The following is a 21,537-nucleotide window of genomic DNA, read 5'->3' on the forward strand; positions in this document are numbered from 1 at the left end:
TTTCCCAGCTCAACTCCTGTCACCATGTCCGAACTTTGATTTCTTGCTCAAATTCTTGGAATCATCAAGGAAGCATGCATCTCTGTCTTAATTTTTCTCATTGCTTTGAACACATTTTTACGGGGTACAACCTACTTACGATATGACCCAACAAATGAACAGTTTGGATTATCCTATGAAGTGGGCCCCGCTTTACATTTTGAAAAAACTGGACTTCATGAGCACAGAATATAAAATCTCTGTTTAATGCGAAAAAAGAACAAGTTATAGAAGGGCAGTATTATGCAAGAAAATGAAGATGAATACATAATCTTTTTCGTTCAAAATCGACCACAGGAAAACTATGTAAATACAATGTGTGGACACTAAATTTGGCCAGATATTGCTTTCTATGAGCAACAGTGGATCTTTACAACTCGTATGCAATTCCAATACTATAAGTTAATGAGAAAAAGGAAAAGAAATCTCACCGCTTTCAGTGTGAACCAAGCTTTAATGCCTCCCTCAAACCAATGCTGTAACTATTTTGTAGGCCTATCTTGCCAAAACCGGCATTTCCTTTCTGCATCATCTCCACAAACTCGTTGTAGTCTATGCGTCCATCCTGGAAACAATAGAAATGCAATAAGACCATCCCATATCCTCTCCGATTTGAAAACCTAAAAATCCAATTTGATAAAGAGGGTAATTAAAAGAAACAAACTACTTACATTATCCTGATCCACTTCTCTTATCATTTCTTCAAGTTGGACATCTTCTATACCAAACTCCTCACAGGCCTGCTGGAGCTCATCTGGTGTGATGTACCCACTTCCATCTTTGTCGAAATATGTGAAAGCCGCAAATAAATGGTCCCGTTCGATCTTATTTTGATGTAAAGTCGCAGCTATGAACTCCCCGTAGTCTATTGTTCCACTTCTGTCAACATCTGCCTGCAGTTCATTCAACAGCAAGCATAAGAATAACAAGACATGAGGTGGACAAACTGTAGTTTATAAGTATGAATAATGGTTTTTCTTACTATGAAACTAGTAAGAGCAACATAAGACATTCAATGAAGCGTGACAGCAAAGAAAATATTCTCAGTGAAAGTTTGGCAGTCTATAAATTCTGCGGAGTGTAAGTTTGCCGTGGTGAGCCAATACCTTGATCAGATGGTCATTGGAAATGATCCATATGATCCTACTACATCCTAGAAAGGCAACACAAGTAGGCCCAGCTATGTGTCACCATCCGATATTCATTGGAAAGTGATAAGGTTCACCTATAGCGAGTTTTACACAAGCTCCGCAAAGTATTTTTTGTTGGCGTTCCAGATTTTTTTTCCTGTTGGTTTTTCCAGACCATTCTACAAAATAAAATTATGAACATTTCCATGGCTCAGTGAAAATAGACGACATGCAAAACAAAGAAACATCCACATGATTTTTTGCAATGAAGGTGATGATATGCAAATACAAAACATAAGTAAATCCTTGTTTCTTTTTTCTTTTTCTTTTTTGAATGATTCAAACCTTGTTTCTTTGTTAGTGGTAAAAAAGCAATATCATTTAATATCTGAGCAATCAAATAACATAAGCTCCTACTCCCATGGAGTAGTTTGATATTTATGGTTTGAAACAAATCACAAACTCTAAAAAGAAATAAATGATCCTGAGAATAAAGAACAAAGGTGACATCTGCCACACAGCCATAAGGCCAATAACAAAAGGACTATGCCATTATGGAAAGGGAGTTTTGCTATAAATCGCTAACCTGCAAAATATTTCTCAATTAATCATTTCAAATTATGAAATGGCCAAAAAGCTTAACAAACAAAACAACCATCCACAGGATTTTTGCAGTAAAGTGATGATGATACACAAATAGAAAACCTCCCAAAACAGAAGCAAAACCTTATTTGTTTCTTCATGGGAAAAAAAGCAATATCCTCTAATATCTCCAATTTTTCAGAACTCAGGTTCGGATGAGAACTTGGCCAAGGTAAAAGGGAGTCGACTCGGGCAAGTCAATGATTGATGTGATCAACTTTTCATGAACTCACTCGGGCAAGTCAAAGGATTCAGCCAAGGTAAAAGACAGTGAACTCAGTTAAGCCTATGATTGACTTGGGGAGTCTTGAAACAGAGATCTAAATAGTAAAATAAAATTAGCCTCCTAGGATTATTAGGATCCTAGAGAATCCACCGTAGTTTGGTATCTATGGCTTGAAAGAAATCACAAACTCCATAAAGGAATCCGTGATCTTGAGAACAAAGAACAGAGTGCAAAGTGTCAATGTCGTAACACAAGGGGTTTTTGCCTATAAAACCCTAATCTGAAAATATTTCTCATTTGGTCATTGAAAATTATGAAATGGCCAAAAAACTTTAACCTTTTAAAATGTGTTTCCAAAAAGTCCCTAAATACCATACCAAGCTGTTTTTGACAAAAATGCCCTTCAAACACTTCTAAAATCATGACTTCTTGCCAAAAAATTTAGGGTTAGCATTTCTCATACGTAAAAACAAGTGTAGCTTCACAGGGATACAAAAAAGAAACTTTTGGGCAAAGAAGTCAATCTATTAGAGTTACTCGAAGGTAATTTTTGTCAAAAAAGAGTTTAGTTTCTAATATATGTTGATGTAAATAGGGACTTACTGGTTAAATCATGATCAATGACTAATCAGTAAATATTTTACAGATTACGGATTTATAGGTAAAAATGCAGAAAAGTCAGGATATTTAACTCATTTTTCAAAGAGAGTCAGTTTAACTTTGTCCATCTTACCAAATGGGTATCAAAGTCTCAGTTTCCTTAACCATAATTTGCCTACAAGATGAGATAATTCACTTTCCTTATTCCATTAGTCTCAGTTTCCTTAACCATAATTTGCCTACAAGATGAGATAATTCACTTTCCTTATTTTATTTCTTTCTTATCTTTTGTTTGGTTTAGTAGGTCCAACTGAGAAAACCGAAACCTTGATGAAATGATGTTAGTCGGTTAAGATCACACTTCATCTTTTAACATCACAAAAATGTCAACCATTGACTTGTAAATGATACTTAAAATACTCAAAACTGAACTCGAACCGACACTCACTGCTTCCATCAGAGCATGAATTTCAGACTCCGTAAGAGTAGCACCCACTCTTTTCAAGCCAGCCTTGAGCTCTTCAAAAGTGATTTGGCCACTATTGTCCGAGTCTATCATCTTGAACAATTCCTTTAGGCCAGCAATTTCTTCTACAGATAGGCTCTCAGCGATAACCTATAAAGAACACAGACATTTCATTTACAAATTAGCAAATCTGTAACAGATTATAAAATTCAGAACTTTTACTGTGTAATGGAAGTCCAACCCATTACCATGATAACCTGAATCATGCATATGGAGAAGAATTCAAGTGACTGTGATGACCTTAGATATCCACAGTATTGGTAGAATAATTTAGATGCAGACACAAACACCAGGGATCGGCACAGAAACCCTGGAAAACCCCAACTTGTTGACATGGCCGGACATTTGTATGATCTCATGGGCGGCCCAGTGCACGAGGCTCCCAATAGGGCTAGATGTACTGTTAATTTATTTTATATGATCTCATGAAATATGTATTATTAATTTATTTTATCGTATTACTAGTCTATAATAGCAAACCATAAAGAAAGAAAATCCTAGAAAGATAGAGAAACATTACGGTAAATCATTATAGGCAAAGTAAGAAAAAATAACTTGAGTTTTTCCTGATATGTACCTTACAGTGTATATGACTATGTTTAGCAAAATTTTCATAAAAAATGTGAGTGCTTGTTAATTGTTAAGTACAAAATAAATAAATGGTGACGCTTTCTCCATGCAACGACATGATTGACACAAATTATTCTAGAATTAACTAATTAGATCCTTCAACACAACTGTTAAAAGAGGGAGCCAAACATGCATATAGCCGCTAATTGATCAAGGAGAAACTTGATTTACTGTGTTAAAAAATTCATGAATATATTTTGTTTATATTATTGTACACTTAGCTGCATTCTTTACTTATCTTAGATACACAAAATATTATATGCACTTAATTTGCATTAAATATATTTAGTATTCAAATGGATTCACAATGTTTGATACCCTTCGTTCAAGTTACATAAACTTGGAGTTGGGCCTGCAGATCAATTGATAGAGGCTCTGTATCACGACCTTGAGGTCGCAGTTCAATCCCTGCTTACCTAACAAAAAAACGTTATGTACACTTTGAGGCATCACAAAACTTACTCTGAGTGCCATTTTCTTAAATTTGTTTCTGAGCTAGAGCTCATATAAGCTTATATGAGCTGGAGCTCACAAATATAGGGGGGGCCACATTGTTTGGATGATCCAAAGTATTCATTTGATAGGCCCTCATATAGATAGGATGTGCCCAAAAAAATCAACTTCATAGGATCATCCTAACCCTTCCATTTGTGGAGGTTAAAATGGACAGGTATAAATCTCCATAAATTTGCCCATTTTAACCTCCACAAATGGAAGGGTTAGGATGATCCTATGAAGCTGATTTTTTGGGCACACCCCATCCATATGAGGGCCTATCAATGAATGCTTTGGATCATCCAAACAATGTCGCCCCCCTATGTTTGTGAGCTCTAGCTCATATAAAGCTTATATGAGCTCTAGCTCACAAACACTTTTCCCATATCATTGTACACTTAGCTACATTCTTTACTCATCTTAGATACACAAAATATTATATGCACTTAATTTGCATTAAATATATTTAGTATTAAAATGGATTGACAATGTTTGATACCCTTCGTTCAAGTTACATAAACTTGGAGTTGGGCCTGCAGATCAATTGATTGAGGCTCTGTATCTCGACCTTGAGGTCGCAGTTCAATCCCTGCTTACCTAACAAAAAAACGTTACGTACACTTTGAGGAATCACAAAACTTACTCTGAGTGCCATTTTCTTAAATTTGTTCATAGCAGAAAATTGTTTCATGCGAGTAAGAACTGCAGAATCGAGAGGCTTATCTGGAGCCACACCGTCAACTTGAACCCAAGGGTGGCCTGCATGAAGACACAATGACGTGTTAATACAGTGGGGTTAGATTTTCTAAAAGAAAATATGATGCATATGGTTCTCTAGAAAAATAGCAAATTTGAAAATATCCAAATGTTTTGAATACATGTTATGTGCTCGAAAGAAGAAAAGAAAAAGAACTCCTAGATGGTCAAATGGTCTATCCATTTGGCAGTTATATTCTCTCAACCTACTAAATAAAGCATCCGAAATGTTTGAAACTTATCTAATATGTAGCTTTTGGGCAATTGACATAGAAATATAGTAATCACTAAAAAAAAGACAGAAATATAGTAAAAGAGAAACTCACACAGAACTTCATGGGCCCTTAGACGGCTTTTGGGATCTCTAACAAGCATTCTCCTCACTAAATCTTTTGCACTTTCAGAGATACTAGGCCATGGATCTGATGAGAAGTCAAGGTCCCCATTTAAAACCTGTTCAAATATTCCTTGCTCGGTTTCTGGGTCATCATACATATCAAAAGCTAACAGTTAGTTGCTATTACTAGAATCACATCACCTGGAGGAACATGCAAAGAGAATAGATATAAAGGCATGGGAGCAATGAATGTGCAATGATATTCTCACCGGCCCAAAATGGGGGGACCCCACTTAATAGAATGTAAATGATTACTCCAGCACTCCAAACATCAGCTTCTGGACCATAGCGCTTTCGAAGTACTTCCGGTGCAACATAGTAAGGGCTCCCAACCACATCAGTGAATGTATCCCCTGAAAGGAAAGAACTGTCAATTCCTAATCAGCAATAGAAGAGGACACAAACATATGGCATAGCAAAGAAAAATTCTAATGATGGTATTAACTATTAAGAATCAAATGGTTAACGATGTGAAAACAATTATCAGAGTGCTGTTTTTTTTGTTTTTTTTTAATGGCAATTATAATGGCAATTATAAGAATGCTGTTTCCAAAAAGAATGACCTCTTTGTTCTTGAAATGCATGGAAGATGTACCATATGCTGAGTAACAACACGCTACACAGAACTTGATATATGTGTAGGTATAAATAGAGATTTTATATGGTGCTTGATCGTCAAGTACCGTCAAAATGGTACCACCCTTGATATTTGATCCAACAGCAGCCCACTCTTTAAGAGGTTGCTGTTGGATCAAATATCAAGGGCGGTACGTCTGACGTACCACCTTGGCAGGACTTCACGGTCGGCCACCATATAATTTCTCATATAGGTAGATCTCAGAGGCGATTTTTCCAAAACCAACCAATATATTAAAAAGAAAACAGATCTAAACCAATTTTAAGTTTTGCTTGATCAAAAAATAAAAATAAAAATGAAGAACAAAGACTAAAAGTACTTTATTCAAAAAAAAAAAAAACAAAGACTAAAAGTAATGAGTACAGTTGGGGTTCTCATAATTAATGCTCCATAAATTTATAATATCTTATATCCTATCGCTAAGACCAAGAACCAACATTGTTCCTACGTTGGTAATTTATACTCCCTTATTTCTAATACTCAATACCAAAATCTAGTATATAATATGTAAGAGATTACCTTCTTCAAAAATGTTGTTCACTGTACATACTGTACAATACTACATGTAGGTACAGCATATAAGAAGAGAAAAAGAAAATGGGTGTAAAAATTCACAGATCCCAAGCTCATAATAGTATTTTAAACCAGTAACATACTGACAGCATTGGTTGGGTGGGGGTGTATATCCAGGATGCATGTTTCTAACCCAAAATGTGGGGGTGTATAATGTCGCTCGCAGCATCATCTTCTTATTCTCCATGATTGGCCTCATCTCCTACCTTATTCGTTGATGACACTTTAATCATTAGCAAGGCAGACGATGATAAAATCCTAAAGCTCAAATCTATTTTGTGGTGTTGTAAAGTGGTGACTGGTCAAAGATCTAAGTTTAATAAATCGACGTTGTTGGGTATCCATCTGGAATTAGCAGAGAAAATTAGATTGGTGAACCTCCTTGGGTGCTCGATTAAAGAGTTCCATACCATATCTGGGTCTTCCTCTTGGTTTAGGGATCCCATAGTGGAAAAGGTAGACAAAAGACTCTCTACCTGGAAGCAGAACTTCATATCACTTGGGGGAAGAATCACTTCAATAAAAGCAGTGTTGACCAACATTTCCATTTACCATGTATCCCTCTTCAGATGCCCCATTAGTGTTATCAAAAAGGATTGAGCAGATCCAAATGAATTTCTTATGGGAGCAGTTGTAAGGAAGTCTGCAAACCTATAAAATTTGGCAGGATTGGGATACGTAGATTGCGATAAGTTAATAAAGCCCTTCTTAGAAAGTGGTTGTAGAGGTTTGGTGAGGAAAGAAGCCATCTCTGGACAAACGTAATTGACAAAAAGTATGGCTCAAGACCTGGCAATTGGATATCGGATGACAAATTTAGTCCCAAAGCACTCACGGTTTGGAGGGACATATTGGGGCAGAATTTCAAATTTCAAGAAAGCAGCAGATAGAGTTTATAGCAGAGACAAAGTGAAATTCTGGAGCAACAAATGGTGTTCGCATGAGCCTCTTATGGTTCAGTTCTCAAACCTCTTTAGGGCGTCCTTGAATGGCGAGGCATTTGTGCAGGACTGCTTTGAGAGGAAAGGAGATACGATTTCTTGGAGAATGAATTTAGGCGAAATTTCTTTGATAGGGAAGTGGACAGGGTTGCCTCTCTCGTTCACCTGGTAGTCTTATTACTGAGCTGGGTTAAATGAAGTTTAATTTTGATGGCTCCAACTTGGGTAATCCTAGGCCATCAAGAATCGAGGGAATCCTTAGAGATGAAAATGGCTCCACTAAGTCGGCATTCTCTGGGCCAATAGGAATTTAAGATTCAAATGAGGTAAAAATCAGAGAGACTTTTCAAGGTAATTGTCCGACGACGGGAGGTGAATTGGACAATCTTATAGAACGGAACGGCATTAGAGATTTGCGACTTTTTACCCCCTTGAGCCCCGTTCCTTTTGATTGTCTCGGTCATGGCTTTAGTTTTCCAAATAATTAATCCAACCGATCTACTTGGACTAGATAATCGTCTTTGATTGCCCAGCTTAAATATACTATGAAATGGACCAAATGGTAACACATGTAGCATGCTTTTTTGTGTTTTCCATTTTCTTAACATTTTGGTTAAAAAATTTAGTCATAGCAATGTCTATATTAAGACCCATTTTATCAAAAATTCTCTCAATTTCCTAGCCTTCTTGGCAACATCAATTTCTTAGCCATCTTGCTAACTTGCACTCATGTTTACATGCAGCATGTTAGCAAGGCAATGTCTATATTAACTACCTATTTTTCAAAATCTCTCAATTTCATAGCCTTCTTGGTAACAACATTTTCCTAGCCCTCTTGCCAACTTGCACTCATGTTTAAGTGCAGCATGTTAGCTAGCCTCAACTTAAAAGTGGGCCAACCTTCACTTAATAAATAGGATCACATTAGCATATGTCACAACTTAAATAGAATCAATTTAGCAATCTCATTTATTTTCACAAAAGCTCATCAATTTCTCAGCGTGACTTAAATCTCTCTCCACTCACGACGCTTTCCCCCTTTTTATTCATAAAACCATAAACCCTTTTGGCATACAAGCTCTCACCACCTATTTCTTCATCCTCCTCCAATCCTTCGAGTCACGGACAATCTACTTTTCTATGCCCCTTTTGTTTACTCTATCTGTTTTGACTTTTGATCCTCATGGATGTCTCTAACTCTCTTTTTCCTTCTTCCCAAGTTGTTCATAGTAAACTTCCACATGAAAATTTCCTCGACTCAAAAGGTTAGACTTAACCCATTGATTGTGGATAAGGAATCTTTAACCATCTAAACATCTACTCAATTACAACATCTAAATATGCACAAAATATTGCAGGGAAGTAGAGAACATCTTGGGAGAAAATTCCTAATTTTGAAGCTTAGATTGCAAGGGTTCAACTTATTATAACATGGACAAACTTGACAGTTTCTACAGGGATACTCATTCAAGTTCACGATATGTCAACTGCATGTGCATTATGAAAGTCTTGTGACAAATAGTCAGAGGCTTGGATTGTGCATCTTCATGCTCAACCCAAAACTACAATTCAAATGTGCACTTAAAAAGGATAAGATTCGATACGTGTTAAGGAACATAACATGTCAGTCACATCAATAATGACATGAACACAATTTTCCAGTTTCTATGAGATATAAAACTACCAACTTCAACATGAAACTGTCCTTTCCAAGATCTCCCTCAAAACAGTCCTCACAGATTTCAGATCAGGCTGAGATTCTTCTTCATGAAGAGCTCCCCAAGGACATGTAGTCCAACGAATCAGCAGTATCGTTGACCTCTCTTAAAACATGACTAAAGGTTACTTCTCTCTAGTTAGGTTGTAAAACTTGTTAATGATATGACTCAATCTTCAAGGTCCCCTACTTTTATGAGACCTCCAATTCACAGTGTTTTTGAGAGTCCATGAGAAGATTTAATGCATTAGTTTTAGGTCTTCATTGTGACATTCAAAGAGAATTTAAAAAAGATTCAAAAATCCAATTTTTTATGCCCACAAAATCATATTGGGATTTATCATCATTTGGTCTATGAAAATATTGAAGATAAAAGTTTGACTCTCAAATGCATTCCGACTCAAGATCAAGTTGCAATAGAGACAGACATTGATTAAAGGAAACATATTTCCTGAGGTGATTGTTCAAACTTTTGTTAGAAATTTTCTAAATTGTGAGCCAGAGGGTACTTAAATCCTTTCATTATATATAGCTTGTAACAATTTTTAAATAGGTCATTCAACCGATTGATGTTAGAATGAAATAGAAGTGGAACTTCATCCCTCCCTTGCTTCTCTTCTCTCTTCTCCTTTCTAATAGACATATTCTCTTTTGCTAATGCATGTGCTATCCCATTGGCTTCCCTCAAAACATGCAAAAGGAGACATGAATACCTCTAATCAAGTCTAAAAATATGATCAATTACATGGGCTAGACTCCTTGAGATCAGGCCTATCTTCATAGGCAGCGTGAAAACCAAAGGAGGAGGAATCTCTACTCATAATAGGGAATCGTGATTCCTCGAAACTCAGTTCGGAAAAGGGAACCTTCTCAATTCCCCAATTTTTTGGGAATCCCATTTCGGAAACGTGAGAAACGCAATTCCCACTCTAGGGAAACGTGATTCCCACTCTATGGGAAATGCATATCCCACTGTATGGGAAGCGTGTTTCCTATCTACCCTCCTTTGTCTCTTCCTGGTCTTCTTCTCTTCTTGGTGGCCCTCTTCTCTTCCTCTTCAAGTAAATGTCTTTACTATTTTTATTGCCCATTTACTTAAGATTTACATGTAAATTAGGGAATGCCCTCCATTTGAATCTATTAAAAATAGTTTCAAGACTCAAATCTAAAAGGATAAAAAGCAACATTCCAATTCTAATACAAAATTCGAAAAAAACGGGTCGGGTCAAAATCTTAACTTCCAAATGATAGCGTATTTTTCCAATTTTAAAAATTCATAAATTCTATCATGCATAAACATAATTAAATCTCAAAGGTCATAAAAAATCTCGTAATTTGGTTTCTAAAAATTTGTCACCGTGTCACGCACTGGCCAATGCACTAGTCAACAGACTGGTCAGCACAGCTGCATTTCAGCTGATAGTGATTTCCTTTAAGTAAATGTTGGATCTTTTAATAAAATGTATTTTTTTTTAATATTTGGTTCATATAATTACTTCATATAATTTTTTTAGTAATTTTTTATCTTTTTAATTTTTTTAAATATTCAATTATTAAAAAAATTCTCTGACCCTTCACGCTTCCCACCTTCCTGAGAGCCTTCGCTCCCCGCTTCCCGCTCTAGCAACCTTTTACATAATATAAAACATTTTCCACCCTAGTTGTAAATTTTGTTTCAGTCACCATTTCGTTTTGGCGATCGGAATAGAACGTTTTGGTCATTTTATTCCGATTTCGGTCGAAACTTTTTGTTCTGCTACGACAACGGAAATTTTTTTTAAGGGAAAAATACACTTAGACCCCTTGTGGTTTCTGACACATTCAACTTAACCCCAAAAGTTTAAAAGGTTTCTAACACATTCAACTTAACCCCAAAAGTTTAAAAAGTTACAGGTAGACCCCCTGTGGTTTCATTGGGTTTTTTTAACTGGATGGAGCTGGCGGCGTGGGGGAAAATACCAAAATGCCCTCGTCTTCCCCAACTGAAAATTAGGGTTTTCATACTTGAAAACTAAATATTGGGGTTTGATAAAACCCTTGTTGATTTATCAACATAAACCCTCCATTTAGGAGTTTTATTTGTCTTCATTCACATCATTATAATGATTTGCACAAAAACCCTAATGTTTTAGGGCTTTATTTTTTTGTTTATATCGAAGCTTTTTTCCTTGAAATGTGGGTTTGATGTAGCCACCGGGTGGGGTTCGATTGTCTGTAGTGGAGGTGACGGCGGTTGCCGGAGATGGCGACGGCAGCGGTGGCCGAAGGTGGCGACGAAGGCGGTGGCCGGAGGGGCGACGGCGGCGGTGGGAAATGGCGTAACCCTAATCCCTCTGCAAATGAGGGTATTTATGTCCTCAAAATATTAACCATGGTTAGTTTTAGTCTTTCCGTCAGGTTAAACTGACAGACAGTTGACGAAGGGCGTGTACTTGTCACGTTTTGAAACCACAGGGGGTCTACTTGTAACTTTTTAAACTTGTGGGGCTAAGTTGAATGTGTCAGAAACCACAGGGGGTCTAAAGTGTATTTTTCCCTTTTTTTAATACTTAAAAATATGAAGAAAAAAAAAACAGAAATTGTGAGAAAAATATAAGAACCAATTAAATGAACCAAATATGTAAAAGATTCAACATTTACTTGAAGGAAAATCACTATAAGCTGAAATGCCTATGTTGACCTATGTGTTGACCAGTGCTTGACAAGATTAAAAAAATTTAGAGACCATATTATGAGATTTTTTTACTGCACTTTTAAAATTTAATAATGTTTGGACATGATAGAATTTATCTAGGAAGCACAGGTACCCCTAAAAGCTCCCCGTACCCGTGTCAGGTGCATATCTGGTACGGGTACGCTCGGGTACGTCCCGGGTACGCACCCGAAGATGGGTTTTAAAAAAATACGGTTTTTGGGTTTTGGGTGGGTGTCGGGTACGTTTGGGGTGCGAACCCGACACACACCAGATGTTTTATTTTTAAAAAAAAGTTGGGGGGTGTTCAGGTAAAAAGAGGGGGGGTATGTTACTCTTACTAATTTAATAGGGTTGTGTGGAATAAAAGGAGGGGGGGTTTTAAAAGACTTAAAAAGAAAACGAAGGGTTTTCTTAAACAAACCCTAAGTCCCTAACGCTGCTCTCTCTCTCTCTCTCTCTACTCAACTCCCTCTCCGGCTCTCTCTCTCCGGTCGCGGCTCTCTCTCCGGCTCTCCGCCCCTCCGCCCCTCTCTCAAAGGTATTTCTCTCTCTCTCTCTCTCTCTCTCTCTCTCTCTCTCTCTCTCTCTCTCTCTCTCTCTCTGACCTCTCTCTCTCTAACCTCTCTCTGTCTCTCTCTCTCTCTCTCTCTTTGACTCTCTCCCTCTCTGACTCTCTCTCTCCCTATTTTTTTTTTCAGTCCACAACTAATTATTGGACTGAAAATGACATTGGGCCCTGTTTGTTTTTTATTTTGAGAACAGATTGTGACTCAAAAGCTGATTATTGGACTCACAATCTGTTGAGATGAATTTTGAGTCCAAGAATCAGCTTCGGACTCACAATCTGTTCTCAAAATCCAAAACAAAGAGGGCTTAAATGCAATTGTTTGTGCAATAATTTGTTGGAATTCTGCAATAATTCTGAAATAATTTTTTTGAGTGCAATAATCTGTTTAAATGCAATAACTTTTAAGTGTTGAGAGTTCAAAACTGATTATTAGATTCAAAATTTTGTTTAATTTTAAGTCCAATAATCTGTTTGGGGCTCATTACATTTATTGATTATATGCCCAGTTCATTTTAGGCCCTGCTCACTTGCTCAGTTAGGCCCTGTTCTGTTTAATTTTGAGTCCAAAAATTTGTTTGGGGCTCATTGCATTTAGTGATTTATGCCCTGTTCATTTTAGGCCATGTTCACTTGTTCAGTTAGGCCCTGTTCTGTTTAATTTTGAGTCCAAAAATCTGTTTGGGGCTCATTACATTTAGGCCTTGTTCTGTTTTTTGGGTACAAATGTACAATTCACTTGTTGAGTGTTGAGACTCCTCAATTGCATTGCATTACAAATTGTTGTTGCCTTGTAACCTTGTTTGTTGGGTTGCAACGTTGCGTGCTAAAATTGTTTTTGTTGTTTAATAGATTTTAGAATGTCTTCATCCGGTGATAGTAATGCCGCCCAAGCCGCACCTATGTCTTCTAGTTCTACTGAAGAAGATTTGTCGAAGCCTTTATGGAAGCATGTCTCTAGATTTGATAAAGATTATAAGGGTGGAGGGAATGTGAGGTGGCAATGCAATTTTTGTAGTAAGAGTTTCAATAGCTCCTACACAAGGGTTAGGGCGCACTTATTGAAGATAGCGGGACAAGGAATCGGACCATGTCCTAAAGTGAAAGCAAGTGATCTACTTCTAATGCAAAGGTTTGAGGAAGAATGCAAAGAGCATATGAAGCAAAATGCTCCCAAGAGAGTGTCATTGCCGCCATCATCGAGTAGTGGATCATTGGGTTACACTAGTATGTTTGTCTCTCCAAGTTTTGATCTAAAGAGGAGGAAGACAAGTGGTCCAAGTGGGAGTGGGAGAGCTATTGAAAAGGCATTCAATATGGCGGCTTGCGATCAACTACATGCCGAGATTGTTCGGATGTTTTACTCCGATGGCTTGCCCTTTCACTTAGCAAGGAACCCATACTATGCTAGTTCCTACACTTTTGCCGCCAACAATGCACTTTCGGGTTATTTGCCTCTGGGGTACAACTTGCTTATGACAACTCTACTTCAAAGAGAGAGGGATAATATTGATAGGTTGTTGCAACCTATTAGAGACACGTGGAGGGAGAAAGGCGTGAGCATTGTTAGTAATGGATGGAGCGACTCACAGAAGAGGCCTCTCATTAACTTCATGGCGGTATCGAAAGGTAGACCTATGTTTCTTAAGGGGATAGATTGTTCAGGGAGATAAAGGACAAGCACTTCATTGCTAACTTATTGAAGGAAGTCATTAACAAGGTTGGACATGATAAGGTTGTCCAGGTAGTTACCGATAATGCTCCAAATTGCAAGGCGGCCGGACAACTTGTTGAAGCTCAATTTCCTTCCATATTTTGGACCCCGTGTGTGGTGCACACACTCAATCTTGCTTTGAAGAACATTTGTGCGGCAAAGAATGTAGAAGTAAATCAAATTGCCTATGGAGAATGTAGTTGGATCTCGGATATTGAGGGAAATGTCATGCTAGTGAAGAATTTCATCAGGAATCATTCGATGAGATTAGCCATATTCAACGACTTCAATAGTTTGAAGTTGCTTTCCGTTGCCGAGACTCACTTTGTGAGTGTTATTGTGATGCTTAAGAGATTTAAACTCTTAAAGCAAGGTCTACAATCGATGGTGATTAGTGACAAATGGAATTGCTATCGAGAGGATGATGTAGGAAAAGCAAAGTTTGGGAAAGAGAAGGTGTTGGATGACATTTGGTGGGATTCTATCGATTACATACTCTCTTTTACATCTCCTATGTATGAAATGCTTAGAGAGTGTGACACAGATAAGCCTTGTCTTCATTTGGTTTATGATATGTGGGACACGATGATTGAGAAAGTGAAGACGGCAATCTATAAGAAGGAAGGAAAGAGGAAAGAAGTCTAGCTTTATGAAGTGGTGCAAGAAATTCTTTTTTATCGTTGGAACAAGAGCAACACTTCGCTTCATTGCTTGGCTCATTCATTGAATCCAAGGTTAGGTGACTTCAAGTTTTATTTAGATCAATAGTTATTTTCATTGTGAACTTCCTTTCCTACTTTTAACATGAAACTAATTATTTTTTCTATTCTTGAAGGTATTACAGCGAAGAATGGCTTAGTGCCGGTTCAAATCGTGTTCCTCCACATAAGGATACAGAGATTTATGCAGAGAGGGTAAAGTGCCTCAAAAGGTATTTTCCCAATTCAGCAGATCGCACAAAGGCTAATGTGGAGTTTGCCCACTTCTCTATGAAGTCTGGATTATTCAATGACGCTGATTCCATCAATGACCGAGCTACTTTAGAGCCTCATGATTGGTGGGCTGTCCACGGTACATGTACTCCTATGCTTCAAAGCTTAGCTTTGAAGCTTCTTATGCAGCCTTCGTCTTCATCTTGTGCCGAGAGGAATTGGAACACTTACTCCTTTGTGCATTCTTTGAGAAGGAACAAGATAACTCCACAACGGGCTCAGGACTTGATTTTTGTTCATAGTAATCTTCGTCTTCTATCAAGACGATCTCCACAGTATGTACAGGGAGAGACGAAGATGTGGGACATAGGTGGAGATTCATTGGATTCTTTTGAGGATATTGGGGTGCTTGAAGTTGCTAGCCTTTCACTCAATGAGCCGGATTTGGATGCCGTTGTCTTTACCGATGATGTAGATGATGATATTAGAGATGAGGCGACGGACATTGTATCTAATGAATGATGTGATCGTAACATCTTGTACTTGAAGTTGGAACTTATGAAATATGAAACTTATGCAATATGAAGTAATATTAGATTTTGTTATTTTGGTGATGTTAATTATAATTTGATTGTTCTTTAATTTTTTTTAATCTTTATAAATATATAATAAAATAATAAAAATATTATTATATTTAGCGTACCCGCACCCAGGTTTTTTGGAAAATCACGTACCCGCGTACACATGTCGTGTCGTACCCGCACCCCGTACCCGTGCTTCATAGGAATTTATGAATTTTTAAAATTGGAAAAATACCCCATCGTTTGGAAGTTAGGATTTTGACCCGGTCCAATTTTTTCAAATTTTGTACTAGAACAATTTTGTACTAGAACTAATAAGTTGACTTTTTTCCTTTTAGAATTGGGTCTTGAAACTATTTTTTCCCTTATTTTCATGTAAATCATAAGAAGATGAGAGAATAAGATAAAAGAACCAAGAAACAAGAAGAGTAGAAGAAAAAACAACTAAATTTCCAAATTTCGGACGAAATCCGGTTTCGGACAAAATTTTGGATTTCAGAAATTTTTGAAATCCACGGAAATCTGTAACAAAGCGGTATTTATAACCATTTTGTTCCGGTTTTCGGACGGAACCGAAAAGTTTCACCCATTTTAGGCGAAACGAAACGAATTTACAACAATGTTCTCCACTACTAAAAGCTTACACAAAAAGTCACCACAAAAAATTCTAGGCCAGTAAAAAGAGCATAGACCTTAGCTTCATTTGAGTATTCGATTCCTAATGGACCAAGTTAACCTCTTACAACTTGTCCCCTATCATTTCAAAAAACACCCTAAGCCTATGAGGCCTAAATTTAGGGGTGCAACTCGGGTCGGGTTGCGTCAGGTTGAGGCCAACCCAAACCCTACCCGAGGAACCCTTTTTTCAACCCAAAATCGACCCGACCTGAGTTCAACCCGACCCAACCCGAGTTTTTTAGCTTACAAAAACAAAATTTTGATAAAAATGTCGGGTTTCACTCGGGTCGGGTAGCCCAAACCCTCAACCCGAACTCAACCCAAGTTGGGAAAACCCGACTTGAACCCCACCCGAACTCAACCCAACTCGACCCGACCTTTTTTCTGGTTGAACCCAACCTGGGTTGCACCCCTACCTAAATTATCACAAGTGTTGCAGCCGACATTAAGCTTGTGTATGTCTACAAATGCGCCATCCATCTAGCATTTATGCTCTCTTCCCTCAGACTTTGATTATCTCCGTCCAACCCTATCGTAGCTCTTGTACCATAACATCTCAAAACTCCTTCCTAACTACAACCTAATGGATGATCAAAATCTTGATCTTGCACGTAACTTTCAAATTGGAATTTACTTCTCTAAATATCCACAAACCCCAAAAAGAATGCCGAGTCCCCCTTCTCTCATTTAAGAACCAAATTATACTCAATTACGATGAGGTATAATCACATACCCCTAGGATCAAGTATACTCACATACCCCTAGGAGGCTAGGATCATCCCATGTAATAAAAACTGGATCAAGCTCATCCAACAACTGATCCCTAAGTTCCAACTCATTCTACTCAACTCAACTCAACTAAGCCTTTGTCCCAAACTAGTTGGGGTCAGCTAATGAATCCTTTAGAAAATTTCATGAAGAAGGCGAAAGAATCTATCAGGCTCAAATTGACTAAGTCTAATCCTAACACTAGTTGGGAAGACCATAAATTGTTGTCATCACATGGCAAAACCTGTGTGCCATGTCCATACAGAACTTTCTACCACATCAAAGAGAACATGAAAGCTTTGTCCAAAACCTAAGTTTACAATGTAATGGTGCATGGGAAACCTCTCTATCTGCATGTCTCAGCAGTCCCTCACTGAGATGAGATGAGTGTGAGACAGTATTTGCTTCCCATGGCGTTTTGCGGACTTGATACTGAGATGTAACATGTTTGGCGATTGGCTAACATGGAGAAAGACTCTTTAGGACAAACAGGACTTGGTTGAGAGAAGATTTTATTATTATGTCAACTACCACATTAAAGAAAGACTCTTTAGGATAAACGGGACTTGGTTGAGAGAAGATTTTGTTATTATGTCACCTACCACATTAAGTGTATAGTTTGGTGGTAGATTCTCTTTTGTTGTATATCTATGCTTTCTTTTATTTTTATTTTCTCTTTTCTTTTCTTCTTCCTTTTTTCTCAATGTCATTGTAATGTACCCTTAGAGCGTCCCTGTCTTTGGGTTTTGCTTCTCTTCCTTTAGGCTCTACTCAGTCAAACCACTTCTTGTGGATGCCAAGCGGAAAATGCCTCTTTCCGTCAACACACGTTGATTGCGCATTATGTTGGGGTGAAAATCAGAAGAGAGAAAATGGCGTATCCTTGTCGGCGGACATGTTTTCTTTGTTGAGAGCATTTTCCCAATTTCGCTTTCTACCCATGATAAGCAGATTTTGGCCCTTTTTCTATTGGAAAACAAAGCTCACGGCCTAGGAAACCTAAGCTGGGCACAAAAATCTCTAATAAAGTGGCTATTATGTATCAATTTGAAGTGATGAGACAAATACTAAACGTTAAGAGCAATAATATCAAATCATCAAACAGTCAAAAAAATTTATAACAGTACTCGCAACAGATAAGGCTCTCTTTGTAAAATTGTATATTACGTCTGAATAATTCAGGTTATTTATGTCCTTGTGTGTGTATCCAATATAAAAAGAATGCTTAACCTTAGTTTATGAAAAAAGTTTCTGATAGCATCTTGGGTCAGGAGGTTTAACAACTAAAAAGATCATAAGAACATTTGGTGCATGATTTTCTTTCCATCCTAAAGGATAAGTAAAAGAATGGATAATAAGGATTATTGAGATGAACAATAACGAAAGCTTTGAGCATATACCTGGCCTAAAGAATATCGATAATCCAAAATCAATTGTTTTGAGAGGTGACTCCTCCGTTTGGTTGCTAAAGAGAAAATTCTCTGGCTTAAGATCACGATGCATAACCCCTAAAGAATGGCAGACTTCCACAACACCAACAATAACTCGAGCTAGCTCAGCCGCCTTCCTTTCTGTATAATGCCCTCTCTGAATAATTCTGTCAAAGAGCTCACCTCCAGCGCACAACTCCATAACAACATGAACAGCCACAGCATCCTCATAAGCACCCGTAATTGAAATAACATTTGGGTGACCAGTTAAATGATGCATTATCTGAATTTCCCTCCTCACATCCTCAACATCCTCTTCTGTCGTCAATTTCCTCTTTGCAATTGATTTGCAAGCATACTCTTTCCCCGTCGATTTTTCCACACAGAGATAAGTTGTACCAAATTGCCCTTGTCCAAGTTTTCTACCCAAACTATAAATTTCCTTCAAATTTTCAGTTTTCCTTTGCAATACAGAATCTGTCTGAAGCCCTGCGCTCGAAACTCTCTTGACATGATGAGGCTTCTTTGGTTTCTTTGGCTCCTTTGGATCCTTTGACTCCTTTGACTCCTTTGACTCCTTTGGCTCCTTTGGCTCCTCTGGCACCTTTGGCTCGGCAGGTTTAGCTTCATTTTCAACCATCATAACTGGCTCTGGAGGCTTGTTTTGGACGGGAAGTGGTTCTTCTGGCGGTTTGGGTTTGGGGGTAACAGATTCATCAACTGATGCTTCTCCATTAGGAGGAGGGAGCATCTCATCAGGCGATCGAGCCCGCCACACCGCAGCCGAAACCGACTGCAAGAACCCATTCTTCGAAAGACTAGGTCCTACACATGTATTCCCCATCTGAAATCACTCTCAAATCCTTCCAAACTTTCTCTCGGTTTTTGACATTGAAATCTAGTCTTATCGATCGCATTAACAGATAAAAAATCCAAATTCTCTCTCAATCCGCATAAATAGAATACAATCTACCAATTAAAACCTTACTCCCCCAAATTACAAGGCAGTGACAAACATTAAGACAATCCCATAACTAATTTTGCTGAAAAATTGAAGCTCTTAGAGCAAAAACAAAGCGTAACTCAACGATTAAACTGCAATCAATGCCAAAATCGATAAATTAAGCAAAAAAATCCCCCCTTTTTTTTATCTGTAGCCCTAATTCTACAGACATACGAATTATGACAGGAAATCCGTCAAAAAAAAAAAAATTAAAAAGAACAAAAATAAATATATCAATACAATTAAACACAACTGTCGCAGAGCAATCAAATCTGCGACCTAAATCATCAACACAAAAAATATCAAATCGGGAAACGAACCGATCCAAACTCACCCTTCCCAAAATAATCAAATACCAAGCGCTAAAAAAACCCTAGAAATGCCCTAACCGATCGATATTGAACGATTCCTATGTCGAATTCAACGATTCTAACGAGTAAAACATACCTCTCAGAATATCTGTTTATGGATTGGATCCAAAACCCTAAAAATAAAAAACAGAATAAGAAAAACAAAGGAAGAAGAGACGAAAGAGAGATCCTAGTAGAGAGAGAGAGAGAGAGATTCTAGTAGAGAGAGAGAGAGAGAGAGAGAGAGAGAGAGAGAGAGGTTCCTTTCCTCTGATTTTTATATTTATTCAAAAAGGGGCGGAAGCCATTTTCATTTCAGAGAGAGAGAGAGAGAGAGAGAGAGAAGGGAGAGATGAAAACAGGCGTTTTCTGTTCGAGCTCTACAAACGCGTTTGTGCGGACATTCCAAAATCCACTTCCAAACACGTTTCATTAGGGGGATGATTTGTTTCACCCCCCCTGTAGGATTATGCGCCATCCTTTTAACGTGATTTGACGTCTAAAAGCGTTAAAGTGTGTCCCACGATTCGTAAGAGTGGGGCGCATAATACTAAGGTGGGGCGAAAAAATAAGCTAATATCTATAGTCTAATAATTATTCCTGATTGGATGGAAAGAGGATACACGAATCAGTCCCTGTATATGCTATTTTCAATCATGGAAGAATATGATCCAACGGTAGTGATGAGTTTGGGAAGTATTTGGGGGTGGGTGAATGGTGAATACGGCTGAGAGGTTGTGGGCCCCATTTATCATCACCATACATGGTATTGAGGAATGCTTCTTCAATCGGATGTGACCTCATAGTGAGCCCATTATGTTAAGCAGGTTACTCGAATAAGGTTGCAATCTAAAGCAAGGATTCCTTCTCGAGCAAGGGGTAGATCTATTCACAATCTTGGATAAAATATTGCGAAAGAGTCGAGTCGGGTTGGGTTTCTTTCAGGTCGGGGTCGGGATTGGGTTGGGTTTTCCTAACCCGGGTAGAGTTCGGGTCAGGCTAGGCAACCCGACCTGAGTGAGATCCAACATTTTTTATCAAATTTTTTTTTTTCGTTTGTACAATTAAAACTTTAAAAGTCGGATTGGGCGGGGTTGGAACTCGGGTCGGGTCGGGTCGGGTTGGATTCAGGTTGGAAAAAAGGGTTCCTCGGATTGGGTTCGGCTTGCGCCTCAACAGGTTGGAACTCAGGGTCGGGTTCGGAGGCTCAACCTCGAGGTGGCAATTGGGTCGTGCCGGCCCGTGCCGCCGGCACGGCACGTCATGTCGTGGGCCCTGCCGGCACGGCACGATTGCTACAGTGACGTGGGCCTTGCCGGCACGGCACGAAGGAGTGGACCGTGTCAGGCTAGGCTTGCCGGCCCGCCGGCACGAACCAGCATGGCACGGCACGGCCCACTGGCAATTTTGCCTTTGTTTTTTTGTGTTTTTTTGAAAATTTTTGTGTTTTCTCAAAAATACCCCTTAAAGTTAGAAAAAACGGCTACTGAAGGGGGTAATTCCAGAAATTAC

The 21,537-nt window shown here is 38.3% G+C and overlaps 1 protein-coding gene across 1 annotated transcript; it reads right to left on the reverse strand.

Annotated features, from left to right (window-relative positions):
- Window positions 1-220: 220 nt before the first annotated feature.
- On the reverse strand, window positions 221-20,264 carry LOC143859264 (calcium-dependent protein kinase 20-like). The gene is made up of 7 exons (XM_077369973.1): window positions 18,643-20,264; window positions 5,651-5,794; window positions 5,371-5,523; window positions 4,932-5,047; window positions 3,086-3,253; window positions 711-932; window positions 221-604 (listed from the first exon to the last, which is right to left on the reverse strand). Exons 1-7 carry the CDS (start codon window positions 19,514-19,516, stop codon window positions 476-478), a joined length of 1,806 nt encoding a protein of 601 aa, XP_077226088.1. The 5' UTR covers window positions 19,517-20,264; the 3' UTR covers window positions 221-475.
- Between the last annotated feature and the right edge of the window lie 1,273 nt (window positions 20,265-21,537).

The sequence above is a fragment of the Tasmannia lanceolata genome, unplaced genomic scaffold (genome assembly GCF_043159265.1).
Source record: "Tasmannia lanceolata isolate RefF3 unplaced genomic scaffold, GAP_Taslan_0.1 ptg000029l, whole genome shotgun sequence".
In the NCBI taxonomy this organism is placed as follows: Eukaryota; Viridiplantae; Streptophyta; class Magnoliopsida; order Canellales; family Winteraceae; genus Tasmannia; species Tasmannia lanceolata.

Coding starts and splice junctions, on each gene's coding strand:
- LOC143859264 (XM_077369973.1), bottom strand. CDS start 19,516: ATGGGGAATACATGTGTAGGACCTAGTCTTTCGAAGAATGGGTTCTTG. Junction 5,048..5,370: donor AAGGGCCCATGAAGTTCTGT/GTGAGTTTCTCT, acceptor GTCTTCATGCAG/GCCACCCTTGGGTTCAAGTT. Junction 933..3,085: donor TTCATGCTCTGATGGAAGCA/GTGAGTGTCGGT, acceptor AATGAACTGCAG/GCAGATGTTGACAGAAGTGG.